Genomic DNA, 12,005 nt, shown 5'->3' with positions numbered 1-12,005 from the left:
TAAATGTCCAATGAGGAGGGGGAGGGGGGGCATTTTAACATTATTAAAAAAAAATAAAAAAAAAATTAATTACATTGTTTCTCCCCCCTCCCTGCTTACCTGTGTCTAGGGAGGGGGGAGATTCCATCCCCGGTGGTCCGGTGGCATGGGGGGTCCCTGGCTCCCTGTTACCGCAGAGGGGGCCCAGGCAGCACACAGCTTCTCCTTTTCTCTCCTCCAATAACTCTCGCGAGACCCGCGGAGCGTTGCCATGGCAACCGGGTCTCGCGAGCGTTATTAGCAGAGAGGAGATGAGAAGAAGCAGTGTGCTGCCTGGGCCCCCTCTGCGGTAACAGGGAAGCCGGGGGGCCTGCGGATGCACACATAGATAGCGATATTCGCTATCTATGTGTGCAGGGAGGGAAAGTGGGGCCCGAGCAGTCCGGGCCCCCCAGGGCCGCCGGGCCCGTGACAACTGTCACGGTTGTCACCCCCTGATGGCGGCCCTGCCTACGAGTAAGGAACTTTACACAGAACAGCAATGTAATTTCTGCATTCTAGAAAATGATGTATGAATTGTTTCTCCTAACAAACGCACAGTATTGTGACGACGAGTTCAGTAATTTTTTTCTAATTATTTATTAATATTTCCATAATGTAGATTATTAAATATTACACATGTACTTGAGTTTGCCCATAGCATAAAAAAACTCTTGGTAATTTACTGCAAACAAACAAAACAAATACAATTGTTTCTTCCCCGTTAAAGTAGAGGAATAGTGCGAGCATTAGCAAATCAATCCACTTAGATCTGCTGTAATTATAAACCTCCTGTATGTAAAGGTATAACTATACATATTTGGACTGCTAAGATGACCACCCTATGTTTTTTTAAGCCATATTTCATTTTTCGCAGGCCATTTTCAATCCCAGTCTCGCATTAAGCACCTGTGCAAAATTATCTGCTCACAGTTTTACCACCCATGAGTCGCAGCTGTACGTTCACTTGTACGCACATTAAACTCCTGCAGACTTTAGCTATTCTGCAAATTCTGTATTTGCTAACAAAGCCTTGCATACCTCCCCAGTCATTAATGGACTTGATTAATACACTTCACAAAGCTTGTTCTTGCTTTGTTTCTTTGTGTGCTGGAAAAGAAAAACATAAGGCAACTAAACATTGTTCTTTGACGTAAATTCCATCACCTTGATGGTGAGAGAAGAAAAGATAGCATAGCAAAGTATATGTAGAACACCTGCATTGCCTTTTATCCAACACATCACATATTGTTTATTGGTTCCAGAACGTTGATGACATATAACGTATATAAATAACTTTGTTTCTTTTCCTTGGGAGAAAACAGCGTCAAAACTATTTTGCATATAAAGCATAATCAAGGTCTCGTTTATTAAAACCTTGAATTAAATGTTTTATTCTATAACTGATCTAGTACCATAAGCCCTGTTTCAATGGACTTGCAACACAAATATTGCAAATGTTATGACAACTTGTAGCAAATCCATTTTAGGGAAAGACAAAGCTATGTTCCTTGGAGACACAGTAAAACGTAAGCTAAATCCCTTTTATTAGCATTTCTCCAGGAATAAATAGGTTATGAATGATCCACCACAGATAACCTAGACGTAGAGCATGAACATGCATAAATTATTACATTTCTTCTTTCAAGATAATGTTTTCGTAGAACTGTAACCCAGACAAAAAGGGTCAATAAAAGTGTGCACATTAAAAGCGAGCACTTGAGTTATAAGGACACTAATAGTAAGGAGATCTAATTCTAAACTAGCCATAGGTTCCCATTCAGTAGCTAGCCCATTTATTTGAGGATAAAAGCATAGGTACTGTCATTTCTAAATCGGACATCTAAAAAGGAGCAAAGGCATAATTAGTTAAGCAGAGACCAGGTGGGAGAACCAGAAGATAGTGCTTGGATGTTGCATACAGTTAGATGTCATGTACTCGGGTAAGACAAATCGAACATGTTGCAGGACTCATCAAGGTTGTCATCCACATTCAAAGTTTGCCAGAAAGACTTCTGCTTCTTCTGTAGCTCCTTTCTCACACACCTGGGACACGGCAGTGTTTTGACTTTACAATCGGAGTGGAATACGGCAGCACAATTTTCACACCTAAAGAATGGGAGGGGTGGACAGAGATGGAAATTTCAGTGATGTTTTCCAAACCGAATACGTATATCATACAATAATTTGCAGTAGACACAAATTAGACATCAGTAATTTTGATTTCAGAAAAGCACGAGGCATGTACATACGATATCCCTTTACATTTAAGGTAAATCCAACATTGAGTAGAAAAGGACATGATAACCACCAGAAACAAGTTTAGTAGTCTTTCATGTTTCACGTAAGCAAAATAACAAGAAAGGTTACAAATGCTTACTTTGAGCTTCCTAATGTTCCAGATAGAGTGTGTTTGGTGCCACAGTTCCCCTACGATGACAATTTTATACTGGATATTAAGGTAAGATAATATGTGATTGTGGAGATTTTAATTTATCTGCTGATAAACCACACTTTTTTCATTCTGTGCCTTTATACATAAAACCTACATATAGACAGAATTCTAACTAATTCTTAGATATAGATATATTGTATTCTACTAATTGTTTAAGATTGTGTTATGTAATTATTATCAATTACAAAAAAAATATTTGAAAATAATTCTAACCCTGAAGTAGATGTGCCACTACTGAAGCTATAGTGGAGTGTTCCTGACTTCAATAAATCTTAAAAATGTAATATATATTGTTGTTTGCCCTCATGTCACCCAGAGTTGTCCTATATTTTATTTTGTAATTTTCTCTTTATATTTGGATCAGATGTTTAATGTCTCTTCTATGGTTCACAAAGCTTAAATTCTGTAACATCACAACGCAGAAACAACGTTAGTTTAATGATGAGTTGATGAGTGGAATTAGGATGTCTCTTTTATTCCTTTCAACTTGACAGATTTTAGAGTTGATTATCTTCCCTTTTGTAATAAAGGTACAAAACTCTCAGCGTGTTAGAAAACAGCTTTTATGGATGAAACTAATTGCCCTTCTTATATCTCAGGAATTCAGTCATTGACCTTAATACAGTCAGTGCTAATATCACATTAGAAGGGCTGTGTAAGTGCAAATACACCTCAGATTGTCTGACTGTGTTATGATGCAGAGGAAATAGCTGTTAATTGGCTTTACTCTCTGTGATAGAAAGCAAATAGATGTTGCCTAGTGTCAAACCAGGGGTCTAATGGACAGTAAATAGACATCAATTTTCTTCACTGGATATAATAGGAAACAAATATTCCACAGTTTGCTCTATTACCTACAACAGGGATAAAATGGAGGGCAATTTGCTGCAATTGGGACACTGAAATACAATAGTCCAAAGACGTAAACATGAAATTCACGTGTGCCTAAACAAATCGTGCCTGGCATGTAAATACAAATAAGTACTCAAGAAGGAAATTATTAAGGTCACACTTTTAATTATATTTATCCTTCTATGCCCTTTATTAGATTTCCACTATATTTCCCTTGAAGAACATAAATAATTTTTATTAAAGGGATATTATAAGTGCCAGGAATACAATTATTCCTGGCACTATAGCTCCCTTTGCCGACCTCCCTCCCCCCTTACCCCAGCGCTGATGTCAAGCAGTGCTGAGTCGTTACTCCGCCTCCTCCAACGTCCCGCGCCGAGTGGGCGCTAATGCTCATGCACAGCTAATGTGAATGCGCAGCAAATGACGCGTGCGTATTAGACCTTCCCATAGGAAAGCATTGAATCAATGCTTTCCTATAGGGAAAAATCTGATGCTGGATGTCCTCATGCAGACCAAAGGTCCATTAGGATCCAGGAAGCGCCTCTGGGAGACCACCACTGGAGGCAGACTTAGTACTGTAATGTAAACATTGCAGTTTCTCTGGAACTGCAATGTGTAACATTACTGCACTAAGTGCAATAGGGACAATGAGCTCAAGTGTTCTGGGTGCCTACAGTTTCCCTTTAAGAAACAATAAAAATAAGAGTTGAAGTTTCCTCTCCATGCCTATGCCCCTCAATTGCACCTACTTATTAAATAAATGATAGATAAAATATATAGTTTTTATTTGCATTATTTTGGATCTTTGAATAATAGTTAAAGGGACACTCCAGGCACCCAGACCACTCTTGCCCATAGGAGTGGTCTGGGTGCCAACTACCACTACTCCTAACCCTGCAAGTGTAATTATTGCAGTTTTTATAAACTGCAATAATTACATTGCAGGGTTAACTCCACCTCTAGTGTCTACTAGACAGCCACTAGAGGGAACTTCCTGAATCATAGCAAAGATTTTCCTTGATAGAGCGTCGCTGGACATCCTCACGCTGTGTGAGGACCTCCAGCGTCGCTCAATTCCCCATAGGAAAGCATTGAAAATCTTTTTCAATGCTTTCCTATGGGGAGCGTTAATGCGCATGCGCTGCATCGCCGCGTATGCGCATTAGGTCTCCACGGCCGGTGGGCGAGATCAGTCTCGCCCACCAGCCGACGGAGTCAGTAGGAGGAGCGGCGCGGAGGAGGAAGTCACCCCTTCAGCAACTGGGGATTGGGGGGTGGGAGGGAGAGGGAACCTGCAGTGCCAGGAAAACTGATTGTTTTCCTGGCACTGGAGTTTTCCTTTAATGTCCTATTTTACTGTTTATATCATTCTGATGGTCTTGCAGTAAGGCTGATCCATTAATACAAGCATCAGGTACTATCTTGATATCTGGAGTTGTTTAGATTGGAAAGCACATTTTGATATCTCACGGCATATTAAATACTTTTTCTTAAAGGGCCCCCAAAGTGACAAATGCAGTGCTAGAGTTATTTAACTCGAGGTTCTAACACCATTGCCCTTTCTCCTTATTTGCTCCTACCGTACGGAGATTTCAGTGGGGTAAACTGTAGTTGTACAGTGCATAGAGTTATTATCTGCTTGCAATACATGCACAAGCTGTTTCCATCATTCATTTCATTATTAAAGCATTGTGCATCCACATTCTACAGAGTTTGATAAATTAGGGCATTAAAGGGACACTATAGTCACCAGAACAGCTGCAGCTTAATGTAGTTGTTCTGGTGTCTGTAGTCAGTCCCTGCAGGCTATCTGAAGTAAACATTGTCTTTTCAGAGACAGGCAGTGCATTACAGCCTAGGAACATCTTTAGTGGTCACTCCTCAGATAGCCACTACAGGTGCTTCCTGGGTCATTGCTGCACAGTCTGCTCTGCATGGAGACGCTGAGATTTCCTCATAGAGATCTATCTGTATGAGGAGATGCTGATTGGCGGGGGTGGCATTTGGCTCTGCCCCCACCCTGCCTCCTTGGCTGAGATCATCAGAATTGATAATCTCAGGCAATCTAATGTTTTCCTATGGAAATAAGGTAATATTTCACTCTATTTATGGGAGCAAGGAGGGGATAGGGGGGCAAGATAGTGATTTTAATACTAGAGGACCAGGAATCCACGTTTGTTTTCCTTTAAAGGACCACTATAGTACCAGGAAAAAAAAACGAATTTTCCTGGCTCTATACTGTTTATAGGTCTACCCTCATGGCCCCCCTCCCGCTGGGCTGAAGGGGTTAAACACTTACCTTTCTCCAGTGCCGGGTTCCCTCTGCGCTGGGGAACTCTCCTTCCTCTGCCGATGTCAGCGCCGAATGCGCATGCGCGGCAAGAGCCGTGCACGCATTCAAGCAGTCCATAGGAAAGCATTTTTCAATGCTTTCCTATGGACGTCAGCGTTTTCTCACTGTGATTTTCAGCGTCTCTAACAGCTGTCAGTGAGACAGCCACGAGGGGCTGGATTAACCCTCTCTGAAACTGCTATGTTAACAGCTGCAGGGTTAATACTAGATGGACCTGGCACCCAGACCACTTAATTGAGCTGAAGTGGTCTGGGTGCCTATAGTGGTCTTTTAAGCATGCATGCCTGTGGTGTTGTATTGGATGTGATATTTTATTTATTTTCGAGATCAATTAGATTGACATGACATCCTTAACACTAATCCTTTCATACCAATACTTTTTTGAAGAGCCAGGGATGGAGAAAGCTTAATGGGACTGACATTCATAGTCCATATCCTATAACAGGGGTAGGCAACCTTTTAGCAGCACTGTGCCGATAGAGGATTGTGATGTCCCGTAGAGTGACGATCCTAATTTTTTTAAATTGAGGTGTGTATGCTGCCATATTCTGCTTGTGTTATTTTGACTGTAATTGCTTTGTATCGTTGTATTTGTGCGTATATGAGCTATTATATTGTATATGTTCGTTAGTAGTTTATGGTATCGTGTATACCTATGAATGTGGGCTGTGTATGAGGGCTGCTTGTGGAATTGTGTGTGGATGGATATGTCACATTGTGTGTTTGGTAGTGTGTGGGGGCTGTTTGGGGTATTGTATGTGAGAGGCTACATGTGGGGTTGTGTGCGTGTATGTGGATTGTTAGTGGTGTTGCGTTTGTGGGCATTTTGTGTTGTGTGTGTGTGTGTGGGCTGTTCATATTATTTGTATGAGGGGAGGGTTATTCTGCATTTCTGTGTATATCTAGCAGTGTGGGTGGGTTCCAGTGGGGACCAGGCTGGCCAGGTACAGGTTAAGGACAGGAGCTGGGATAGCTGACGATGGCTGCTCTACTACAGTGTGGATTCCCATTCACAAGTGCTGGGAGGAAGTGATCTGAGATCACTCCCTCTATGTGCTGCAATGCATAAATTGAGGATTGTCCTTCACCACCTCTTCGTATTAGCAGATATCTGAAGTTTTACTGGGACTCCTGATAGGCCAGAGTGCATTTGGCTCTAGCAGCCTTGAGTGCCGTGCAAAGACATCTCGAGTGCCGTGCATGGCACTAGTGCCGTAGGTTGCCTACCCCTGTCCTATAATAATCTTCCAGGGAAAGGCACTGTAATTCAAGTTTATTTATTGATTTTATATAGCAATACATTACATAGGTCAACAATGTCTAATAACCAACTTTGGGGTGCATTCCAAACAACATATTTATAATGAGGAGTCATTAACAATGTTATAGAGATCACAATGAGACTACTCTGCTACTTTTTAATTGAACGTTATATCAGTTTTTATAATAAAAAAAGTGAGAATTACTGGAAATAAAAAGTGATTTCAAATGACATTCAACTAGATCTAGTTTATTAGGCTAAACTAGATGAACTTGAAAATTCTCCAAGTCCGCTATGCTTCCATTTCAGCTAAATTGGTCCTAAACTTGAGATTAGCTTTGAATTCATTTTGAATTCTTTACAATTCTCATTTTAGTAAATAACCCCGTTAGCAAACTTAACGGCAAAATTGACTTCAAAATTCACTCAAAGCTCCTTTTTTTCTAATAAATAAAACAAAATATCCCCAAACATTCCCCACATGTTAAAGCATGCCAATTATGTTTGACTAACGATTACTCAATAACAAAGTAAATAGCAAATTAACTCTGCATCTACACTATAATATATTAAAATGATGAATACAGCAAATACACAAGAGCACAATACTTGAAATGTCCGTTCAGAGATACCTTAAAAAAAAAAAAAAAAAAAAAAAAAGTGCAATGTCAACACCATAAATGAATCAAACCACAAAAAAAATAAAGAGTGGGCACCAAATGCCAGTATTAGTTACTATATACACCACAGTACGGCTACCGAACACTGGTATTTGGTGCCCTCTATTTCTGACAAGTTATCCTTGTAGTGGCTGCACTTCACCAGTTAACACTTTTTCTTTTCTTTGGTTTTTACACTTATTTTATGGTCCTTTTCCTTTTGGTTTGCCATAAATTAATGACACATCTGTCACCTATTAACATCAATGAACTTGGCTGTCCACATTGGTGAAAAGCCCTCACTCATTTAAAAACGAAACAATTTTTGTCGGTACCGATGTGTATCAAGTTCTTAGAGAAGAATTTCACACAGAGCATAATAAATTGAAACTGCTTAAATAAATTTTCACAATGCAACTCTTGATAAAATACAAAACAGAGACATGATGTATACTGTAAACCGAGACTGTGTATACCCTTGACTGACAATATTTTTCTTCAAAGCTTCCTAGCACTGCTCAGATATGTGTACTATTGCACATGAAAGTAAGCATGCTTTATGTGTTTAGCTCTGTAGAACACTGACTTGCCCAATGTTACTCAGACACCATAAACCTACAATCTAGTCATATCAGAAATAGCTTACTCCAACCACCATGTGAGCGTTACTTCAGTGATTTGACGTGGTCATGATGCTTGTAATCTGTATATGAATTAATTCAATACGAAATGCTATACATACAGAGATATTTAATGTTACTGCCGGAGCTGTAACTACACCTCTGGAAGCATCATTAGCCAGCCTGGAACACGATATTCTATGCACAGAAGGTCATTCATTGACTGAGAGTGCTCAGCTGACGCTCTGCAGAATCCAGCTGCGGTTTAGCCGCCACTGTGGGACCCTCGGCACCTGGCGAGACCCAGGTAAAAGAAACACCATTGTAAAACGGTTTGCCCTTTACTGGGAGAGAGTGCCAGGGTACTCCTAACATCATACCTACCACAATGCAATCCTTTCATCTACTTTTTTTTTTTGTTCCGTTTTATTAGGAGTGTAAAACTAATATTAATTTATATTGGTATAGTGATATTCAATATCGTAAGACAGTAGTAGAATAATGTATGAGAAGGTGTGAGTATGAGTTTTTGGTTAAAACCTCATTAATCAAGGCTTTATCTGCAAAACTTCCCAGAGTAGTGATATATAGAGAGCTAAATGCAGCTGTGCATGGATGTGTGAACATGGGAGAATGATTGATTTGTGTTCCTTACCTAGCACACCCTTCCTCTTGGCTGATGCCACTGTTAACCCACAGCTCTTATCAACTACTATTGGTACAATTGCCACCTATAAAATAGTAAAGCAGCTAGAGACACCTGCTTTCTATCCAAAGGTCTCTGCTCAGCAAAGGAAATAGGAGATAAAAGGTGAACTATTGCAAAATAAAACCACACATACAAGAAAAATAAGTCATAGATTTTGACACTTATTAACTTGGAGCGCGGCAGGCACGGTCGGAGCCAGAACATATTGCTTCAGATTTCAAAATTCACAAACACAATGAAATAGCTATAATATGACATTCTTTTAAATGGGCGCTAACAGAGTAAAATACAATTTTGTAGGAGGGATAAAACAGTCGTGGGGCCCTGTGAATTGACATATCACTGATATATATATTTAGAATATATTTTCTGAAGTTGGAAACAGGTTTCTTCTTCAATACAGTTTCCATACTTTTTAAGGGACCAAAACCCAGGGTATCGTATCTTTAGGACCAAATTCTTACAAGCCCAGAATACATGGTGTGCTCAAAGATGTTCAAAGTTGGAATATTTTTATAACCAAACCCTGTTTGATGCTTTTCCAGAACAACTTCGATAGCAAGTTGGTCTTGATACAGTTTGTTTAGTTATGCCCTCTAACAGATTCCATGGTCTTCCAGAATTTTTCTTTAAACATTTTGAGATCATGTGCAGGTTTGGACAAGCTTATGGATAAACTGGGCAAAAGGCCAACGGTGTGATGGTCATGGGCCTGGCAGGAGGGGATCAGGGTATCGCCGCAATGGGTTCCCCAATAAAACAAACACTGCTGCACACATATTATCTACACACACACAGACATATGTACTCACAAAGACATGCACTCAGACATTTATATACTGCTACGTGTACACACTACACACACAATATACATACACATTCACACTTTCATTTCTCTAAGTGTGTATATATACAATTAATCTTATTTTTAAATAGTCAAGTTTTTTTTGCCTTTTATTTTTATTTATTTTAAGGGGTAGGGGATTTGGATGCTCTTGAGAACTCATATTATGAATCAGGCCCCACTCCTGGCTGTGACTCACACAGCTTTCCCCACACATGTCCTCAAATGAGGTCTAATTTTTAAACTTCACTTTTTCGCTAAATTTGTAAATTTCGTTTAATTTACAAATTCTTATAACCTGCTCTGTTAATCGCTTGCTAGAACTTGCAGCAGCCTCCTGTGCGTAACTAAAGATCAATTATAGGAATTGTGCTCTAATACAAAGTTTGAAAAGGAAACTTTTTTTCCCATGGAGGTTGTGTAAGTCACAGCTAAGAGAGCTGTAGCTAGGGCTGCATAATCAAAGTGATTAACTCCTAAACAGCAGAGAACGGAGCATTGAGATGGTGTGATCTACACAGCAAAACTGGTGCTTATGGCATCCATTTCAGCATTATTATATCTTAGAATTTGCAATTAGCTCATAATATAGATTATATGGTAGCCAGATATTTCCAGAGACAAGAGTTCTTGTTCTTTGATTGTGTTTTAAAGACTGTCTAAGTGCCATAAAACCTTGGTTTATTGCAAACATAGTGGTGCAAAGAGAATCGTATTAGTTGTCTCCCTATGACGAGGTGGGTTATAAAATGGAATTTTAGTTCCAACAACTGATTAGGATTGAAATGAACTCACTAAACGTTTACGGGCTGAAAAAGTGAACATTTGCAAAACGGATGGCAACCTGTTATAAAGTCAAAACAGTATTCTTCACATTCTTTCTCTAGAAGTGTCTTATCATCCCTTAGACTGAAAAACTTGTGTTGGCAACTACAGAGATCAACTGAGAACAGGCAAACTATATTCTCCTAAATCAGAGAAGTAGAAAATGCCAACATGGATGATCAGCTTATTAAACAACTCAGGTCAGACAGAACATTATAAAACTCAGTTTGCTAACAATTTAAGTTACATAGTAACTAAAGTCCATAAAAAGGGATAAGGAGTTCACTACAATGTTTACAAGATTTGTGGGTGTAGGGAGAAAGTAACTCCAAGGTTCACCCATGTTGGCGCCTTCGGCTGTCTAATAAAATAAATAAAGAATGAAATAAATAAAAAGTTAACATTTTCACTACCAGTGTGCTGAAGACAAATAAGAAAAAAAAAATATTTACAAAGACGACTGAAAGAGCAGCAGAAATGTTTTCATAAACAGATGTGTGGAAGCTTAAATGGACACTATAACTAGATAACCACTAGATCACTGTTGTGTTTATGGACTGTACCCCCATACTTCCCCCCTCTCCAGCCATACTTAAAAAATGTAACTTCCACATTTATAAGTAGGAACCAGTCCATCCTGGACTGCAACGATTGGTTGAGAGTGCAGTGATACCTTGGCTACAAGAACTGAGCCAACGTACAAAGATATGTTTACTAAACCCGAGAGGGCGAGAAGCTTACTGGAAACAAATGGCCTGACGATGAAATGCAAAGGCTCTGCTCCTAGACAAATGTGATGTCAGACATTAAGGAAATTGAAAGATATTCAACTTTATTACTTGGAAAAAGGAAACAAAAAAACAACTACAATGTTTGGCAGTGGCAGGGGTACGAGACACTTTACTTTTAGTGGTGAGTGGGGCTGTTCTGAGAATTTTTAGGTGACTTAATAATAACAAGACACAATGTATTTTACTTAGACAGACTGATTTCTAAACATATTTACTGTAGTTTAAAAATACATTACTGTGAGCATTATTGTCGTGGAGTCTTTTATACACCCAGACACAGCAACAATATGGAACTCCTAGGGGAAAAAAAAAAAAAAAAGAGCGATAGATTTGGGTGGGCCCACAATAGGGACTGTCCCTTCTAAACAGAGACACTTGGGTGGTATCTAAGAAAGTTAAATATGAATTGATATGGTGCATACATTTGCACTCTGATAGTGCTTACAAAAAGTTTAAGATTTTCATTGCCAGAATTGAAGTGTTTCTGAGACAAATTCTGAGAAAAATGGGAATATTTACTTAAACAACTAAAACTGCCATAGATGTGCATGGAACCATGAGAATTTGGTAATGAGTGCACAACTCATTGTGAGAGGCATCTCATTCAAAATGACA

At 39.4% G+C, this 12,005-nt stretch overlaps 1 protein-coding gene across 1 annotated transcript in view; it reads right to left on the bottom strand.

The window, feature by feature from the left end:
• Positions 1-492: 492 nt before the first annotated feature.
• PLEKHM3 (pleckstrin homology domain containing M3) overlaps positions 493-12,005 on the bottom strand; it is a 220,129-nt gene continuing 208,616 nt past the window's right edge. Inside the window, exon 8 of the mRNA XM_063430113.1 lies at positions 493-2,127. Coding sequence (XP_063286183.1) covers positions 1,950-2,127 — 178 coding nt within the window. The 3' untranslated portion in view covers positions 493-1,949. The remainder of the gene's footprint in view (positions 2,128-12,005) is intronic.

The sequence above is a fragment of the Pelobates fuscus genome, chromosome 8, assembly GCF_036172605.1.
Source record: "Pelobates fuscus isolate aPelFus1 chromosome 8, aPelFus1.pri, whole genome shotgun sequence".
Classification (NCBI taxonomy): Eukaryota; Metazoa; Chordata; class Amphibia; order Anura; family Pelobatidae; genus Pelobates; species Pelobates fuscus.
This window is presented reverse-complemented; position numbering and strand designations above follow the sequence as displayed.